Source organism: Bolinopsis microptera, chromosome 6 (assembly GCF_026151205.1).
Source record: "Bolinopsis microptera isolate Bmic1 chromosome 6, MBARI_Bmic_1.0, whole genome shotgun sequence".
In the NCBI taxonomy this organism is placed as follows: Eukaryota; Metazoa; Ctenophora; class Tentaculata; order Lobata; family Bolinopsidae; genus Bolinopsis; species Bolinopsis microptera.
This window is the reverse complement of record NC_087077.1, coordinates 17,976,498-17,998,033: the sequence shown is the minus strand read 5'-3', so window position 1 is coordinate 17,998,033 and position 21,536 is coordinate 17,976,498. Positions and strand designations below refer to the sequence as shown.

The window sequence follows — 21,536 nt, the reverse complement described above, 5'->3', positions numbered from 1 at the left end:
TTTTCGAGTGTCGCAAGTTTATGTGGCACTAATGTGGTGTAAGGGTGCTCTCCCGGACTCGCAACCAGAAGGTAGGGAGTTCGATGCTTGAATTTACACAAAATAATATTGTAACAGCTGGTTTATGGACCATGATGATAATACATTTTTTCAATGAAATTAAAAACACTAATTTTGTAAACTGAGTGATTCTAAACCGGGCAAATTTTCTGCAAACTATACTATACCGTGTTGACTATTGCCTCAACATCGTCAGTCAATCGAAGGCCGGACCGTCACGTCCACGCTTTACGCGCGGTGTTGAATTCGAATACAAAATAAGATCCTTTATATATCAAGACGGAGTTACAAAACGCGCGTTCCATTTATACCTCGTTTTTAGCAGTCTGAAGGACTATTATACAAAAGCTTAACCGATGTTATAATCACTCCAAACAGTCTTCATTCTTCTGTAGTATATTTTAATATTTTTAAAGATATATAAGTCGAAGATGAAAAGTCCAATTCTTAGAGTTATAATTGGGCATATTCATAATAAATTGTTCATATTTACTGTCCTCAAATACAATACATATTAGTCACATTATTTATAACTTGAAGTAAGACAATTATGTCTAATTTGATTTCTCTGATTTCGGCTAGTTTAGCTGCAAGTTGCAACCCATGTATTTCCATAGACGGGCTTGTTGACCAGGGCGAGTTTCTGTGGAAGAGGTTAGCGTTCTTTGGTTGCATGCAGGGAGTGACGAGTGTCTGGCGTTTGTTTCTATAAGCAGCTTTTCTAATGGCACTTTTCAGGAGACCTCCGTAACATTAGTAGCTGATTTTAAGGTGACCAAACCTGCAACAGTATTTATTATGTATTATCAATTGTTTACTTGGGAACCGGTTTTTGGTACACCGGCCAATCTTTACAAAATTATATGATACATAACAATATAATTTTATTTAATATACCTTAGTTCGTTTAATTATAGCGGGTTAAATTCAGCGGTTTTCGGTAATTCCACCATATTACCCGCCATTATTTTTATACCCGCCATAATAAAACCCGCCTAGTCAACTTTTGGATTTCTGGCAGGGTATACGCATGCCATAATAATTTTATCGTTCCTATTTTACATTGAAACAAGCGTCACGAACTCACTTTCTAGGTATTCCGACCACAGCGATGTGGTTTTATTCAAATACTTTGGTTGTAATGACCTGTACTGTCAAACTGATTGATACCGTAAATAAGTGGCGGGTAAAATATGGCGGATTTTCGGACAATCCGCCATATTTTTTCCCGCCAACATTTTACTCGCCACAATATTACCCGCCATAAATAAACGAACTAAGGTAAGTGAAAATAATAATTGAAAATTATGGTGTATCCTTTGCTTTATAATTTATTCTTAAAAATTAAAAACTTGCATAATCAAAACTTGCATATCATGATTTACTAAAACAAAGTAAAAATAAATTTGATTTGACTGTTTATAGGCCGACTGATCAATTACATTTGGGGCCATCTACTTAGAACGTCCGGCAAATAGGGAGGGGGTGGTTTCTGAAAATCCGGACGTCCGTAAATTTTATTTCAAATCTTTGAATTTTATTTCAACCCTTTGAATTTTATTAACAATGAATTGAGTTGGTTTTATTTGTACTCTTAAAAGTAGCTGGAAATCTGGATGTCTGGGGGAGGGTCGCCGGGATTGGTTTTGAAAATTCGGACACAACCGGACAGGGGGAAGTGGTCTGAAAATCTACGATTTTGGCGGACATCCTAAGTAGATGGCCCCTTGCACTTTTAAGTTACAAGGGTTGAAACTGGCCCGCAAGGTTTGTATGTCCTCAGCAAATTTTGTTAAGTTTCTTATAATTATCAGCTAATTTGCGATTAAAGATAAATGAACAGGGCAGAGTAGATAGTGCTTTGTTTCAACTGTAGTTAAACATAAGTAAATGAGCCCACGTCTTATCAGCACCTGCTAGCGCTATCATGACAGTGAAAAATGTGGAATTTGGTTGATAGTGAAATTTCACCCCTTCTTCTTAAAGGACCAGTTAACTGAAAAATTTGTAGTCTCCAATTTGGCTAAGATTTAAATCAGCTGTGACAAACTGGTAAAGAATCGTATCGCCGAAAGAACCAACTCTCTAGCGTACTTGTAGGGAGTGCACGATAAAAATAAACTTGCTCGGATTTTCAAAATTTTTGTACCATTGTTTTCTAGAGACTGTGAGAATTTTCACAGTACCAAATTTTGTATACCTTTTTGGAATGATCAGTGAGTTTTGCCTAAGTGCCATATTTGATGGTGCGCGGCTTTAGCCAGCAAAATTAGGTGTAAAAGTCGCGTAATTTGACGAAATTCTTTGATTTTTGTCGTATTATTCTGTCATAACTTCGCTTCCTGATCATGAATCATGCTGAAAGTTGTCAGAACCTTCCAATCATACTTACCTACCGAACCTAATTTAGTTGGGAGAGATTGGTCTTGATGAAGAGGTCTAAATATGACAAAATAGGTATAAATTCGTTGATAACTCGAATTCTGACCATCGAAATCGCTCAAACTAGATTAGGTTCAGTAGAACATAAGTGTTTACGTAAGCTGACCAAATTTCAACAAAATTGTTATATGGGAAGTATTATAACTTTTCGATTGTTTCCAAAATAATGTGCTGGCCGAAATAAGAGCTAAAAAACCATTCAATGGTCAGCGCGTGCGTCTTACTGTCGATGGCGCACCGCCTAGTGCTTGTAACGCGTGTTATTGCAATAATAAGCTGTGGCCTCGTGACGTCATAAAGTCCCTCAGTGCGCGCTTGCATAGCGTAATTTACATTACAAATGTTTATCATCGTCAATAAAACACGTGTAACTCACTCAAATTTTAGAATTATGACTATTACTCTAGTTCTCCAAAATCCTTATAGTTTTGGCTATCATTCTAACTAAAGGAATAGCTGATTGGATGTACAGTGCTCACGTCATGATTTTAAATAGTGATATAGGTTCTTGAACAGTGGCGGGTGAATGTACGGTTAGAAAGTTTCTGCTATTACAACTTATGTCATATGTGATAATTTTGGATTGTTTTCATTGCTTAATTACACAAGCAGCTAGGGAGACTGTGCCGATTATTTTTCCCCAGTCCATGAAACTCTAACGAATTTAGAAAGGATCTAGATAAGTAGGAGTTTATTCAATTCCGAGAGCAATTATATTTATAGCATAGCGAAATTTATAACTTTAATCCGCATGTGTCAGCCAGCACAGGAGACAAGAAGTCTGGCTACTTTACGGCCGTTCCTCTGGGACCATTAGTAGAAGTAGCTTCTATCAGAACAGTGCCGTGGGAACAGAATTCCCGCCAAAATACCCGGTCTCGGGTCTACCAAATAGTAATACTGATTGGACTTGGAGTGTACGGTGTGCGGTGTGTCTTGAATTAGACTTACGGCTTACCTAGTTGTTATCCTAATTGCATTATCATCGGTACATAACATAAATAAACTACTGGTAAGTTTAAATACCAAGTGCAAACGTGTTCAGTCAATCGACCCACTGAACAACTATAGAATTTCCAAGACCCTATTATTCTCTGGCCATATATTACGGCACGATCGATTGTTAGATGGCTAAACGACCAACGTTAATCTATACAATTCTAAAACTATGAGCTAGCACTTTAATCTAAAAATACACTTTTTATATTACTCCTGATTTTTACATTTCACGTAAAACATTGTCGCCACAGGTTGATCATGGACACTAACAGCTTGATTTGAGATAAATGACTAATGAGTTTCTCTAAAGTTAACTCTAAAGTTGTGTAGTCCAGTCATTTATGGACATTTATGGAAATGAACCTGCAAATATTCAAATACTCAGGAAACTTTGCACAGACCTTCCCGAAGGTATGAATAAACGATTTTCGTTTGGAGACATTTTTTTTACCGTGGAGAAAACCCAGGAGGGCCACGCCCATATTGACCCAATAACGTAACCGACCTCTTGCTTCTGAAGGTCGTAGAGACTTCAAAATAGGCTTAAACGAAGCCGCATATGCATGTTTATATAGTGTTTACTTTTCGAAAAATTCGCCAAAAACCATTTTGGGCGTGGTGCTGAGCCCATTTTCGATAGGATCGTGATAGAGTCTTTAGACAGGGTGCAAAAGAACCGCACATATTAATATATGACTTACGAACAAACATATGCCTTAAAGTGCTTACTTTTTCATTTATTGGCGAAAAACTGATTTTCGGTTCCAGTAATCATGCAAAACTATGGATATCTGGTAAATTGGGCTATGAAGGCCCTAAAGGTTTTTGAATGTGTGCAAATTGTGCAGAATGGCCATGTTTATATACAACTTATGAAGCAACATGTACCATAAATTACTTACTTTTCGAGTTATTCGGGGAAAAACATTGTATTATGTCCATTTTCTACCTGTAAAATACAGTCTCACGAGCTCTTCTGCGCGCACAAGGGACTTTATGACGTCATCGCCAAAATAATACAAACGCTATTTACACGCGTTAGAGAGCAGTTAGAGATTTATGAATTTCGACACGTTGCTTAGTTTGCTATTTGTCACAATCTGTCAAAATATGAGGATAACTTTTTTTTCAGTTAACTGGTCCTTTAAGATGGCTGCATCTGTTTGATTATCAATGACTTTCATCATTTGACTGAATATACCAAACTCGTTCGGTAGTTAAGATAAGAACCGATTACCACATTATAAGACAAATTGTTGCTTACCTGCAGCACTGATATAATGTTCCATCTTGTTCTCTGCAGTTTTCTGTGATCCACTTTAGCTATGTAAATGAATTCTGTGATCTTTAGGTACTTTAGTCTGAAAATACATGTACATGACAGCTCGAAAATAGAAATAACCAAATAGGATAAAAAATAAAGGAAAACTGATGATTTAGAATGGTAACAATCATAACTATTTATACCAGTTACCAATAAAAGACAAAAGCCATTCCTTACCCCCTTCTTCTAATAGTGGGTGACCCTATAATTGGCTATCGAAGTATTCGAAGACAAGTTTTCAAAAATTAAGATAAATACTTTGTAGCACATGCACAGGGTGGGCAAAAAAAGAGCAGCAAGATACATTTTGGTCCACCATGTTTTTAATTTAACCATGTTTTTAATTTAATTTTAATGTAATATTCTGGGTTATATCAGATGACACGATTGTGAGTCCAGATGAAAAGTAGTGGAGTGTGTGTAAGCGCTCTTGGTGTGTGAAACGATTCTTTAAGTTGGCATCTTAGATGTAAAAATTCATGCTCTGGAAGTCACATTGTGCTGTTTAGGACCGCTTTTTATTGAAGAAAATGGTTCGTTAGGCTGAAAAATGCAAAGATCTGAAAATAAGCTATCTGAAATATTTGCTATTCTTCCTAGCCAAATTAATCGCCGGTCGAGTTGAAGGTCAGCACTCATGTGTAATTGTAATAATCGGGCGTCCTGAAAATCGAGTTTTCGAAATCATGAAAGTAAACATCATCGCATCCCCTCCCTATTTCAGCCCAAAGTGCATGAATCAATGGTAAATTGCATGAATCAATGGTAAAGTGCATGAATCAATGGTAAATTGACTTTTAATACATGTTCAATTGAGTCATAACTGTCTTTTTCTGCAGTTAGTTGTAATTGTGGAGGAAAGCTATAAGATATACAATTAAGAAAAACTATTAACTAACCAGAAACACATTCAGTATTTTGCAGGTATATTAATCAGTAATAGTCACATCGTAAAGTAAAGCATCTGGCTCTGTTTTGAGTTGGTGTTCACCACACTTTTCCACTGACCAATGTAAATCGTAGCACCGCTTCGTATCATCTCCTAAAGCAGTTTAAACCAATAGTATTGCAATATATTTTTACTAAGCATATATCACATTAGAATCAACAAATTATTTTTCAATCAAAATGGAAATTTGATTCCTATGAACAATATCTCTGAAGCGCCATCCTACTTAGATTACTGTAATAGCTTTAAATACTTTGGAATTGGCAAGAGGCTATAACATCAAGTTCCATTTACTACAAAATGATCTAGCTAAAGCCAAAGATTTTAATAGGCCATCTAGAGGATGGACTGATCTATCTTTATTGGTTGGATATAAAGAAAATGATTGCACTCAAGATCTTGCAAGTTCTACAAGGATTGGCTCCAACTTATCTGCAAGATATGTTGAACAGATCTAAGATTAGTGTGGGTAGCTTCTCTGTAGTAGCTCCTACGAATGTACACTGTACAGGGGTGAGGGGGAGTCAAGGTATGAATTACTACCACCATTGGTTCGAATCGAAAAATATTCGTGTTTATTTCTTTTAAATGAAGGTCCATTTTCGCATTTATTTGATAGTTTGGATGAACCTAGAAGTAAACTTGAGGAAATATTCTTTGGTGAAAAAAAGTTATTTGGTTGTTAGTGCTTTTATTATGGCAAGTGGTTTCAATTCAGGGGAATTTAATAAATAAATAAATTAATTCTAACATTTATTACACCCTTCGACATTAAAATATACCCAACAAAGATGTACGTTTAAGTCATTCAAGCGAAACACCAAGATTATGGACTTTTTATCAGTTTTAGTGAGACAAGGTCAGTTTCTCTATTTTCTAAGAAAAATTTATACTTTACAGTAGGCAATGCTGAGTGGCAGGAATGAGGGACCAAAACGCTTGGGGCTAACAATGGCCCATTTACAAACCACTTCAGAAATGGTAATGATGTCATTTATATGCTTAATTCGTCTGCACTTCTAACACTCTATAAAAATCTCTTCCTAAATAGTTATAAAGATACCAGGATCTGCTCCCCGTAGGGTCTGCATCACGCACTAGTTTTAAATTTATCCAGGTATGCTTCTTTATCACCAAACATTATGCGGGCACACATTTTCTGTGCTTTTGTTTTTTTAAGAAAAGAATATTCAAACAATATACACATAATATAGCAATGGCCAATTGGCTGACTATAAGGTCATGGCCTGAACAAACAATTTTTTTTAAATAGTCAAGTGATGCTAAAGCAGAGCACAAATGTGTAATAAGTTAATAGATTAAAAAACTGATTCATGTGATGCATTCGCAGAGCACAGATAAAAATACTGATTCAATGATTAAAATTATAGCTGTGAGTGTCAATAAATTACTGTGTCGTAAAAAAGGAACGATGTACACGTGATCTGAAATACCAATATCTCAATATCAAAAGGATAGTGTCTTTTCTGTGCTTTTGTTAGATACTCCTCTCCAGACAGTTATACCATATGCAAGATAGCTTTCAAACAGAGTGTGATACAGATCTTTAAGGAGTGATGTGGGAATGTTATCTTTAATTCTATTTAGCATGCCACAGTTTTAATACTTATTTACCTCTAGATGTTCATTCCAGTTTAGGTCTTCACCGACTGTTACGCCTAAGAATTTAGTTTCATGTAGTCTCTCCTAAGGTGTCACATTTCTTAATTACTAGAGCCAAAATTTCAGAAGGAAAATAATTTAAAGGATATATCTGTCGTAGTAGAAGTGGGAGCTAGAGGCATTTACAATTATTATAGCCTCCCAACCTTTATGAACCACCTGTAAAGGTACAGTATTCAATCTGCAAAGCAACAACTCACAAAAATAAAACACCCAACATGTGTACTGACTTTTGCCCCCCCCCCCCCCACCCCCCCCCCCCCCCCCCCCCCCCCCCCCCCCCCCCCCCCCCCCCCCCCCCCTTTCGCCCCCGCCCTGTACAATCGTCTGGATTCTTTTGAAGCTCTTCTAAAACCTTGCCTTATTAGACTGTCCCTTCACGAACTTGAGAAACTTTATCAATAAGTTATTTTAGTCATATTTTGTGTAGGATCTTCAATTTTTTTTAATGAATAAATGTATGATCGAATGATACGAATGCAGCCGAATGATAGAAAACTTCCCCTTCAGTGCATACTTTAAACATAGTACTATTAACTATTAACAACTTTAAGACCTCCTTTGATATTTTGAAATGGCCACAACACATTTCAATATTTTAATTTCTCTAATTGCTAATTCAGTGAAATCTTGCATTTGTAAGAGTCATGTAGCTGTAAAGGATCAATGTAACCCGATTAAGTATGATGACGAATTATGTTGAAGTCTGAAGATAATATAAGAAGTACGTCGCAAATTATAAGTCGACTTTTGAGAATTAAGCAGCACAAGTTAAAAAACGATTGGAAACCCATAGTATGAATGAATACTCAATATTCCACATAAATCAGATTTTATGAAAACGTACTTAACAATTAAATTACATATCGAAAAAAAGATAACCAAACAGACTAAATATTAGTTTTGAAATGCAAAGATATCACTCAAATACTATCAATGATACTATAACGTACATGTGTGATTCATGACAGTATTTGCTTGTGCGCTCGATTTTCATACTGCGGAGTTAATTTTCGGAAATACGCGCGGCGCGTTTAGAGTTTTAATTTAATTTTAACATGATTTTTGCCGGAATTATTTTGATACATTTAATGTTTAAATTTACCTGGGGACCCCAGGCTATTATAGTTATGTTCATAACCATATTATTTAGCGGAATGACAGGATGGCACGAGCTAGGAAGTAACGCGCGCCGGGCCAAACCATTAACAATGGTCAACGTGCAACGTAAAATAATTTAATAAGTTATTAAATTATATATATATTAGCACTTTTTTAAATTTCTTCTTGCAAATCTATTTTTTGTTCATAACTATGAGCTGAATTTTATAGTATTAGTAACAAGTAACATCGCGTGCGAAGGGGAAACACTATAAAATTAAAATAAAAATAAAATGGACCCATCCGATCTAATCAGCAATTGCTTGCCCAAATTTTAAGAAAATTCTTGTGAAAAGGCCCTTTAGGTATTGGTATGGGATTAGGGTTTTTGTAAAACCGTTTTGTACGGCTGCAAAACCAATATCACAAAAACCAAAGTCACGTGAAATTTTTGGGCGAGCGAATTAGTAGAAGCCCAGTACAGTTTAATAGTTAATCGTAGGTTAAGGTCAGGGTTAGCCGTTATAAGGTTAGTATTTAATCAGGGTTGAGCAATCAAATTCAAAGAAACATAACATTAACGGGCGGCGGGCCGCAGGTGTTATTGTTATTTGAAGTTGGACTCGTCGTTACCTGGGTTGATTGACGATGTCAATCCGTCAAGATCGTTGCTCTGCGAAGCAGAGCAACGATCGACGAAGCAAGAATGCTAGTTCGCGCGGCGCGTCGAAGCGGCAAAGTCCTCCAATTACCTGGGGACCTCAGGCTATCATGTTCATAAAGAGATTAGGCGGAATGACAGGCTGAGCGCGGCTTTTACTAATTCGCTCGCCCAAAAATTTCACGTGACTTTGGTTTTTATGGTTTTGCAGCCGTACAAAACGGTTTTACATAAACCCTTATCCCAACCCTAACCCTAACCATAACCCCGAAGCTAACCATAACCCTTACCACAACCCTAACCCTAACCCGAGCCCTAAACAATCGAATTCGTATTTTACTAGCCTGTCACGTGACCAAATCGGATTTTTGCCCATAACTCTCCAGGGAAGCATTTTAACCCTACGTCATGGGGGGTGATTCGGAATCAGCGTCCAAAAATACACCGATTCTGATCACTTTCATGCCCAAAGGGCCTTTTCACAAGAATTTTCTTAAAATTTGGGCGAGCGATTTAGTAGGAGCGGCTGAGCGCGGCCCAGTAAGACTCGTCGACGGTCCTATTTGGACGGTAATATTTATGGAACACATATTTTACAAGTATCGATCACCCGTTAAGGTCCAATTTATCGTTTTGAATAAATGTTAAACTGTTGATTGCTTTTTTGCTTTTGTAATTGTTAAATTAAAACAGTTTAACTTTAAATTGTCGGCAGCGGATGTTTTTTATTGGTTATTCTGAATTTTAAATGCTTCCCCATTATAATTAATCGAAAGGGGTTATTCGTACAGTTACAGTATAAGTATCATTATTATATCACGATCACGGTACACTTATTATAAGTATAAAACATAGTTTTAACAGGCAAAATTGGACATGACAACATTGACATTTAAATAAATTAAAATGTCAAGTTTGTCGTTAGGCAGGGTTAGTCGTTTAGTTTTTGGCGAAAGCTTGTTAAGGGATGGGGTTGTGCCGCATTGCAATGCATATTATAGATAAAAATATTTGTATCATAATTTTAAGATTATTATGTACTAAAAGGTTAATTTCATGTCAGTCAGACTCAGACTCACAATCGGAGGCACACAGAGAGGTATTTATATTCGATGAGCCTTTGTTTTGTAGTTGACCGATGATCACAATTGTAATACAATCATGTCATCTGTAATTTGTAATCGTATGTAATTATGGTTGATATATATAATAAGAACACTGATCAATTCAAGCTTAACAAGCCAAATTATGATTGCAATCATCAAACAAATTAATATCGTCTTTAGCGTTATTTATGATTGCTGAATCGCAGTATGAATCGGGCAGAATTATATTTCACGTCTCACGATATAATCGTAAACATCAATTTTATAACTTAAAGTTGAAATATCAACCAGTTCAGTTGATGATTCTTGCAAAAAAAAGCAGTATTGTACCTAACTATGCAGCATATTGGAACCGTAAGTGCCACATGTGAGTGCCGCAAGTGTCGCATGCTGCATATGATAGTGCCGCAAGTGCCACATGTGAGTGCCGCAAGTTTCACATGCTGCATATGATAGTGCCGCAAGTGCCACATGCGAGTGCCGCAAGTGCCACATGTGAGTGTCGCAAGTGCCACATGTTACATATGATAGTGCCACAAGTGCCACATGTGAGTGTCGCAAGTGCCACATGTTACATATGATGGTGCCACAAGTGCCACATGTGAGTGTCGCAAGTGCCACATGTTAGTGCCACGAGTGTCACAGTGCCACATTTACGTTATAAGGTTGTCTGCCGACAGTTGAAACAACTTATGACTTAGAATTCAGATCGATGCATTTTTGGACGCTAAATCCGAATCTCCCTTATACTAACTCATAACTATAATTATAAAGTCATGGCTTCGAGGTTAGACTTATCATAAGTATAACCTCGAAGCCATAATGGTTAGGGTTAATGATTCAAGTACGAGCTTAAAAGGGTTTACATGGGGACTCCAGGCTATAATGTTCATTCCGCCGATTTGCGATCAAAGCTGCGGCAGAATGACAGGCTGAGCGCCGCCCAGTAAGAAAGGGTTGGCATCGTCAATCAAGTATTAGTATTACTATGACTTTAACGTTTCGGACACAATCAGTGTATTTATAGTTTACGACTGTGTTGTTTGTACAGAAAATAACTCATCACTCGTTGAAGCTCGGAGCTTGGCTTCTCTATCAAATATAACTTTCCCATGATTGCAACTCTTATCATCAATAGAATAACTCGTTACAGAGCCTTTTGTAAATAACAAGTCGCATCGATCAGTCGTACTCGTATCAGTTATTATCGCAAACTGCTTTGAGGATTTTGTGATTTCTGAGCTGAGAGTCGTTCCTACTAAATCGCTCGCCCAAATTTTAAGAAAATTCTTGTGAAAAGGCCCTTTGGTTGTGAAATTGATCGAAATCGGTGTATTTATGGACACTGATTCCGAATCACCCCCATGACGTAGGGTAAAAATGCTTCCCTGGAGAGTTATGAGCAAAAAACCGTTTTGGTCACGTAACATGCTAGTAAAACATGAATTCGATTATTTAGAGCTCGGGTTGGGGTTAGGGTTGTAGTATTAGTAAGGGTTATGGATAGCTTCGGGGTTATGGTTAGGGTTAGCCAAACCCAAATAGGGTTTACAAAACCCAAATCCCAACCCTAACCGTTAGGGTTGGGATTTGGGTTTTGTAAAACCGTTTTGTACGGCTGCAAAGTGCAAAACCATAAAAACCAAAGTCACGTGAAATTTTTGGGCGAGCGAGTTAGTAAGAGCCGCTGAGAGTACAACTACAATTATATCCAAAATTACGCTCTTTTTCTCGACATAGGCGGACGCTAGATTTCCATCCACTGCAAGATCTGATCAGCGATAACTTCATGATACAGTAAAACCCCTATTTACCGTACACAGTACCTCTTTCCCCTAAAATGTGTAATTAAATCTACAATCTAGGAATTATTTGGGCATACACACGAACCAAATTTGCTGGCTTTTGGCCCACAAATAAGTCATAAATATTTTTGAATGTGACCAATTTTATATATAAGGTTAACCTAAACTGTAACTTCTCTGATTTCAAAAAATCAGAATCGCGATCGGCCTACTAATACTATACTGAAAATATTTCAAATCGTAGCCTATCTACATTCTACAGGTAATTTATGTGTTAACTGTTATGTTTAATTCTGGAATTGTAGTTGTACTATACGCCATTTCCGCCTTTACACTTTAAATCTTATAATCATGGCGAGCATGGATTGGTATGCTGGAAAAGCTTTTTAATAAAGAATTTTATGCTGCCCAAACAACAAAGTAAAATTTTGAGTTTATGTAGGTACTATTTTTATAGTGGTATACAACGTGTCGGTGTATCGAGGTTATGAATAAGGCAAAAAAGTTGCCCAAAAACCGCTTTATAACGAGGTCTGCGTTATATATGTTTTACTTTTAACGGACTACTATTGTATTTGTACATGTGCTCTGATTTAGGTTCATGAATCGACTTGTTGGTGCTCTTATGTGTTGGCTGTGTCACGAAATAGGTGAGTGCTCGTTTTTAGTTCTTAATTTGCTTTTACATAGCTTGCTAGTCTATTGCTCACTTCCCTCACGTATAGCTATATATTTGTTCAGGAAGCTGATACATTAGTTGTATAACTATAATTAAATACATACCGTTCACGTAATATAATGGTCAAATAACGTCTGATAAGGTTTTATGATAAATATGCAGATATTTTATTTTTTAGCGAACTTAATTTTTCCTTGTTATTCAATCAGTGTACGCTGACGCATATAATTGTGCACGAATTGGACAAGTAGAATGTTCAGATGGTGACGGCTGTTTCCCATATGCATGGTTATGTGACGGAGAAGAAGACTGCAATGATGGATCTGACGAGGATAATTGTGACGGTTTGTTTGAACTACCTTATCGAACATAATTGTCACCGACAAGTTTTTCACGGAACAAATTTGTACGGACATAGTTATTCACGCTCATGACCGCCCAAAAATTTCCAAGAAATTGTGAAAAATATTGGTTATTTTTTAATAAGATTAAACGGATAATATAAAACGGATTAAACGATTCAAAAGTCAAATTACATGGTAATGTCTGACCCAATGTAAAAAGTAAATTTACCCAAAAGTCAAAAAGTATATATACAAGAGAATGAGAATAAAATTGCAACCACTATAATAAACAAAGAAATAATCACCGTGTGCGAACATCTGTCCAATATCAGAGAAGAGTAATGTTTTACTTTGTGGGGTCAAACAGTGACGAACATTTTCATAGAGAGGGCAAGTGCGCAATACATGAAGCTCATCTTCGATGATTGGATCAGGGAAAGTAAGCTCTACAAGAAGGTCGAGTGACTCCACATCTGTAGTAGAACAGTGTTTGCATGCAGTAATAAGTATTTTACTCTTTTTCTGAACTCTAGAATGTGACTGAGAAGTGATTATATTTGTCCTACTATAATAAGCTAATATTTAGTAATCGGCTTATACACACATATCTACGCATATGTAGGAACACACACACACACACACACACACACACACACACACACACACACACACACACACACACACACACACACACACACACACACACACACACACACACACACACACACACACACACACACACACACACACACACACACACACACACACACACACACACACACACACACACACACACACACACACACACACACACACACACACACACACACACACACACACACACACACACACACACACACACACACACACACACACACACACACACACACACACACACACACACACACACACACACACACACACACACACACACACACACACACACACACACACACACACACACACACACACACACACACACACACACACACACACACACACACACAAACACACACACACACACACACACACTCAAATTAATGGAAAAATTACCTTTATTATTCACGGACCTTAATAATAAATAATAATGGCACAGACATTATTTTCACGGACATAATTATTTACACTAAGGTCATCAGCGTGAAAGTAATGTCCGAGATAATTATGATCGATACGGTGAATCTTTGCTTAATTGTGCTAAACCATGTGTGACCAACAAACTAGGGTAAGTGACCAAACCTTTGGACTTTTGAAGAGTTGTGGACTCCGGGCGCCTACAAGTTCCCACGCCCATATTTTTTTCCAATTTTGGCTCAATTATTTCAAATCATATTACATGCCCTGCCTGAAGCTTTAAAGGATGAGGGGACCTTAGAAAAAGTTTTTTTCTCGTGCAAATCGTAAAAACCACTTTAGTGAAATCCGCAAAGTTGTATTTCATTCGCGCGCCGAGATATCCAGCCAAAACAATTTGAACCTGTGACGTCAATTATGTGAGTTGCTCTGATCCGCGCATATAGAAATACAGGTAAAATGAGCGTGCGGGCTGACTAAATTACTAATTAAAAATACATAAACAATTTACAATACTAACAAGCCTATAACCAATGGAGAGGAGACTTTTTATGACCGGTTGAAAAAAGAATTATCACCCTACGATAACCATGAGCCGAGATACACCTGAAATAAGATTGAAGTCACACAGAAAGGCATGTAAATTATGTATATTTATAGCTCCCAACGTAACACCTAGCAACTCCCTGTATCGTACCACAGTTGATATATCAACATGTCATATCAACACAACACGGTCCTAATAAAAACGGATCGGGTAGGTATGAAATGCATGTCTTCATTCCAGTTGGACAAGCACCAAGCACCAAGCTTTTAAGTTCTAACTCACTATGTGACACTATTTATAACGTAAGCAAGATTTGCAACTATTACACCAAGCAATATTATACCAAGCATAGCAGACGAACACATCCACATTCGTTACGCTTTACACTCAAGTCACAGCAAACTAAAACGGTAAATTATAAATGAGTGTACAACTAAAGGCCGGTACACGCGCAGTGCCAAACCGCACGTGCGCACTCAGATAGGACTAGAGGCGCCAAGGGCCAGCTAGTAAAATGTATTCTACTACATCATACATTCAATCGATTTTTAGATCTTCTGTTGCTAGGGGGTGCACCATAAAAATAAACTTGCTCGGATTTTAAAAATTTTTGTACCATTGTTTTCTAGAGACTTTGAGAATTTTCACAATACCAAATTTGTCATACCTTTTTGGAAAGATCAGTGAGTTTCGCCTAGGTGCCATATTTGATGGTGCGCGGCTTTTGGAGCAAAATTAGCTGTAAAAGTCGCGTAATTTGACCAAATTTGACCAAATTCGTTGATTTTTGTCGTATTATTTGGATATATCTTCAGTTCCTTGAATGAGATCATTCTGAAAATTGGCGACGACCTTCCAATAGGGCTTTCACAACTGTCCGAAAAATTTGGTGGATATCGGAGTTGATGTAGTGATCAAAATGGGGCAAAATACGCTGCTTTTAGCTGTAACATAATGTCTGATGGTTGGATATGCTTTAAACTTTTCGGACACTTTCCTTGTAAGTCTATAAGTAAGCTTACCAATTTTTGTTGCAATCGGAGGTCGGGAAGGATACTTAATATCTATTTGTTTGAAGAAAATTGTGCTGGCCGAAATTAGCGCTAAAAAACCATCCTACAGTCGGCACGCGCGGCTCACTGTCGATGGCGCACTACCTACTGTTGCGGCGCTTTGCTGTCTTAAAAGTTTGTTCATTTGAAAGCTTTTTCACTATAAATACAGGGTGGGCCAAAAGTCAGTACCCATACGTTGGCCTTTATAGCTCAGTCACTGATTGCCCAATTTAAATACTTCTTTCTGGTATGACTTAGTACCACCACTGGTTCGAGGAATTTGTCAACTCGAAAAATATTCGCGTTCATTTTTTTCAAATGGAGGTTCATTTTCACATTTATTTGATAGTTTGGATAGTCGGATCAAGCTAAATGTTATTGAATTGTGTTTGGCCATTCGAATTACGTTTGTCCTGAAAGAATTAGAACTGTAGCTTCTCAGATGACCGAGATATGAAGCATAACGAGTTTAACTTTATTCATTACGTGTGATCAGGTGATTGGTTTACCTAATCACGTGATAAGGTGCCCCCGTTAACTACCCCGTTAAACATTATGGGAATTGTTAAGGGTGCCCAATTAAGGTGTCGTGTCACGGTGTCACATAATCACCCAGTCAATATTGTTAACGAGATACAGAAAATGCTTGATAACTTCGTCATTTCTAATCTGTTTTGCCTCATGTTTTCAGATCATATGCAACATTTGATAATCTACCGTCTCTAAAAAAATTAGGCGTTCAGCATGTTCAGAGAAAACAATATAGGTGTTTTAATATTGAATGGGCGTGGTCTAAAATATTCGAATTTTCAAATTTTGACGACGGAATCCTCGAACCAGTAAGTACAGTATGCCATCTGCAAAGCAACAGCTCTCAAATATAAAACACGGCGGAGCTATTAAGGCCAACATATGGGTACTGACTTTTGGCCCACCCTGTATAAAGAGTGTCTTTATACATCCAATTATAAGCCACCCATATTTTAAACTGTACTTTCATCTGGCATTTATATTTGGTTTTTGATCAATTATCATATTTCAATGTACAAATAAGATACTATAATTCATTGAGATAATAATGTTAGGTAATGTTGAATACAGTTACAATACATTGCATATATAATAAGTACCATTATAAAACTATCACCCTAGCTCTATACTTGGAGCTAGGGTGGAGAGTGAGGATGAAGTTGGAGAACAACAGGCGGCAGAGAAACAGCAGTGCGATTGCAGCTCGTGTGGTGATGAACTCGAAGACGATTCATATTGCTGTTCGACAATCGGGGTTGCGAAGGAACTGACCGAAAGAGAGTCAGTCAACTGCATTACAGACATTCATAGATTCAAAGCGTCAATTTGCGACGAGTCTGTTTTAGAACTCATCGCATATTCTGTGAATCGGAAGGAGTTCCCGGAAAAGGATGATGTTGAGAAAAGGAACAGGCTATACCGTTTCGCTGCTTACAGAACATTCTTTGGGATACTGGAGCTGAACGGACTGGGTAAAGGACGGCGCTTCAGACTACCACAGTGTGTGGTGAGAGTTATCCGCAGAATGTACCCCAGCAAGTCAGGCAAATATGTCGGATTTAAATCACTAAACGAACAAGTTTCGGAAAAGCTAAACATATATTAAGTGGGTCGGTCAACATATCTTCTATTTCATATGTAGTGCTCTGCCAATTGCAACACTTGATTTGATTGTGCTCTGCCGATTGCAACACTTGATTTTATATTGTTCGTCGCACATTTCATATGAAAATACATTCCTTTATTCTTGTATAAAGAAATATGCCGATTTTTAATTGTGTCCATATCGGGTTTCAAACAAGTCAAAACAAAATAGCAGTTTGTGGTTTAGTTAGCGGATGCTACTTATCTTAGCTATTTATAAATAGAAATACCTACTACAACTACAAGAAAGCCTTTCTGAGTTACATTTAACTATTAAAGAGAATTATTCGTAACTTAGACTAATTCAGTGCAACCAAAGATACCGCTCTCGCAAACGCCAAAGGTAACACGACGTAAGTAAAACAGAACAGGACAAAATGTTGACACGAGCGAAGGGTGTGCGCGCACGCACGTTGGTCTTACACATAATTGACGTCACAGCCCAAAATTGCTATCAGCCAATAGGAGCGCGGCGTGATATTGCACGAATTATCGATTTCACAGTCCGGCGTATTTTTTGATTCTACACACTTTCACAGGACTTAAACGCGAATATTTGAAAGTAAATTCTAAGGTCCCCTCATCCTTTAAAATATTTGCTAATATATGAGCCAAAAACTATATAATGAAATATAAACATTTTTAAATGAAACAAACTTTATATGAAATGTAGGTAGGCCTTATTTACATATTATCTAAAATTAACAGCTCAAGTTAAAATGTAGATTTTGGTCAAAAGACCACCAAATCATCAATATCAGTGTTAAATTCCTGATTCCAAAAACTTTAACTCGATTACCGATTCATATTTTCATAAAAAGAGGCCCTTATAGTTCGAGCGTGCTAAATCACTCTTCTTTCTACAATCGATCTTAAAAATTTGCACACTGTATCTCGACATACACTGTATATCGTCACGCATGTTCTATCGCTCTGTAGTAGAATGCCTTACGGGCATTTCCTACTCGATACGCTAGGGACCCCAGAACCTCCGTATTTTTGACCGTATAATTTATTAAAAGTGGTCCTGAGATGATTAGACTGAGTTTACCAATACCAGGTTAAAACCCAATTTTCGGTCCAAAAATAGGCCAAAAAGCCATGTTTTAAAATCTTTCAGCAAGTTAATTTCGTTGGCATATCAGCAAAATTTGCATAAAAGTGTATTAGAACTAGCTTCACAACATAGTATCAATATTGTACTATTATTTCAGGATTTCCCCGGTCAAAATCCAATCGAATGGCGATATAAGGTTGTCGAGATACAGTGTCTGTCGATATAAAGTGTGATTACCAATTTTCAAGATTTTTCGAAAAGGGTCCTCGACAGTTAAAAACAACTTGGAACGATGTATTTTCGAACGCTGATTTCGAATCACCTCACATGACATAGTAATGTCTATGGTTAAAATGCTCCCCTGGCGAAACATCGACGAAAAACTGTCTCGATCACGTGATATGAACATATAAGGATTAAGGAAGTTAGATAAGAGGGTTACCAAGAAAACGTGTTAAAAAAGTCACGTGACAATCGAGTGTAACAGTAAAGTGATTATCTTTATCCCGGTTGTTGCGACAAGTGAAAATGCTCTTATTAGGGAAAGGAGTTTACTCGACGTTTCAATGTAACTACATCGTATTCATGATCTCAAATTATTTGTTATATAGTAGTGTTGAAAGTATTAAAATACAACAACAACCGGGATAAAGATAATTTTACACAGAATACATTACAACAATGCGACTCATAAATAATACTCCAATCCGGATTTTACGTAAAGTGATTAATCATAATCCCTTTTAATTTGTTGGTCAAAGCTCCTAACTCGAAATCAAATAAAGTCCAATTAATGTCTGTTCAAATGAAGTTCGGTAAGGTAATCGTTGTAATCACTGGAAAGCAGTTCTGTGAAACCAAAGCCTAAAATTTTTGTTAACCCGACTAAATTTGTGTTATGTTTTCAATCAGAGTGTGTGGAAGATGGTTCGACAAAATGTAGAGATAGTAAGGGTAATTGTGTCCCAGATCCTTTCTACTGTGACGGATTTGAAGACTGCACCGATGGATCAGACGAGGATGGATGTGAAGGTTTGTTAAAACCTAATCTGAGTTCCACTTCGCCCCCAAGTCCCAACCATACACGAAATCTTTAAATTGAGTGAGACAGTCAGGCACGGTTGGCTACTTAATCGATGCGTGATATAAGGTTAATTCAAATATAGATTCAATTCGAAATATAGTAATTGGAAATTAATGGGAAGAGCCGGGATATGAGAGAAGGCGATAAACCGGTTAGACTCACCGTCGATTTCCCAAAATTGGTTGGATACTACTTGAGTACTAGATTAGAATACTAATACTAGTAATCTGGTATGTACAATGTGCAATGTACATACATATTACATTGTACATATAGTTGCATATCACAAGAAATGACTAGATTACTCAAACAAAACCGTAATTGTAAACCAGAATATCCCCGATTACACAAGTAGTTGTTCTAAAAAAGGTGCATTTGGTGTGAAAATGGTGCGCGTCGCGCGAGATGGTCACCGAATTTCCTGAGAAGCAATTTTGAGATACAGGTTTAGTGTATGGGCAGGATATTCGATTGAACCAAGTACTAGATTTTGATGATCATTCAAGTTGTTACTGTAAGTCGAACAACATATTCGATGAACATATAGTTTTTCTAGTCCTATCTGTTACATGATTGTTTCAGGTCTTGAAAGATTTATTTGGTATAATTTGACTGCGTCATATTGTTCAGCTGACTGTGGAGAGGGCACTAGATCCAGAACAACGCTGTGTCAAAATAAAATTACAGGCAGGGTGGTGAGCGACTCATATTGTGGAGGAATCAAATACCAGACCTGCAACGCACACAAATGCCCTAGTAAGTGTAATATAACAATTCACGGACATTATAATTTCAATTTAGGAATAAGTTTTACCAACGTTGCTTTTGCAAATACATATCTGACCAAATATTAGATATTTTAGATCAGGCTATCCATTATCGGTATGAAATCTTGTGTCTAGATAAACAGATATCGATTTAGGTTTTATCTTCATTCTAGATAAAACCGATAATTTTTCTGCTGAAGGCAAAAGCTAAAATGTTTTCCAAATTTCACAAAAACTAATTGTCGACTTTATCACTGTTTACCAATAATCTTGGTAAAGTACCACTTCCTTTATTCTGAAAATATTAGAGCATCAGTTTTCTTCTCCGGGGAACAGTTGTGCAACAATTCTCTTAAAAATACTAGAGCACCAGTTTTCTTATCCTGCAAATAGGGGTGAACATTCTCCAGAAAACAGTATAGCGCTAGTTTTATTCTCCTGAGAACAGTAGTGCTATAGTCTTCTTCAAAACAGTAGAGCACCAGTTTTCTTCTCCTAAGAACAGTAGTGTACCAGTTCTCCTCGAAACAGTTTTTCTCTCCTGGGAACAGTAGAACATAAGTGATTCAATGAACCGTTTTCTTCTCCTGTGGATAACTTGGAGCAACAGATTCCTTCTCATAAAGACAATTTTTCACTCACACTTCCGGAATTCAATTGAGTGCCCTGTCGATATTTTTGACTCCTGTTAACAGTAACATGCTCGTGCCCGTCTCCAGAATGTTTTTAAGGTAAAATGCAAGCACCCTCCTCAAGATAAAAATATCAATAACCTTCTCTGGATTTCTACAGTTCTACAGTTCTACAGTCCCATAGGTATGCAAATGTAAATAAACCTCTTAAGCTCATATCTAAGTAAACTACCTCTTCTATCATACTAGAAGACGTTTTGGACTATGTTTCTTGGATTACTTGGGAACAGAGAGAGGCAAAACCACTAATAGTAATATTTCCTTCAAATTTCACTGTATTGTGGCAGCATTTTCGGTAATTTCTAGTGAATTTGTATACCGATAAAAATATATTTTATCTAGATCAACAGATACATTTTTAAACGAATTATCAGTTACGATTATCGGAGTGGATAGTATATTTTAGATATTTGACGGTTTGGGAGCAGGACTA

At 37.1% G+C, this 21,536-nt stretch overlaps 1 protein-coding gene and 1 long non-coding RNA gene across 2 annotated transcripts; one reads left to right on the top strand and one right to left on the bottom strand.

Moving 5' to 3' along the window:
* Nucleotides 1-633: 633 nt before the first annotated feature.
* LOC134817625 (uncharacterized) lies at nt 634-5,861 on the bottom strand. The gene is made up of 3 exons (XR_010160540.1): nt 5,725-5,861; nt 4,766-4,862; nt 634-841 (listed from the first exon to the last, which is right to left on the bottom strand). It is a non-coding gene; the product is annotated as an uncharacterized LOC134817625 (long non-coding RNA).
* Nucleotides 5,862-11,101: 5,240 nt separating this feature from the next.
* On the top strand, nt 11,102-17,465 carry LOC134817465 (uncharacterized). Its single transcript, XM_063826605.1, has 2 exons — nt 11,102-11,112; nt 16,982-17,465. The coding sequence occupies exons 1-2, from the start codon at nt 11,102-11,104 to the stop codon at nt 17,463-17,465; spliced, it is 495 nt and encodes a 164-aa protein (XP_063682675.1).
* Nucleotides 17,466-21,536: the final 4,071 nt, after the last annotated feature.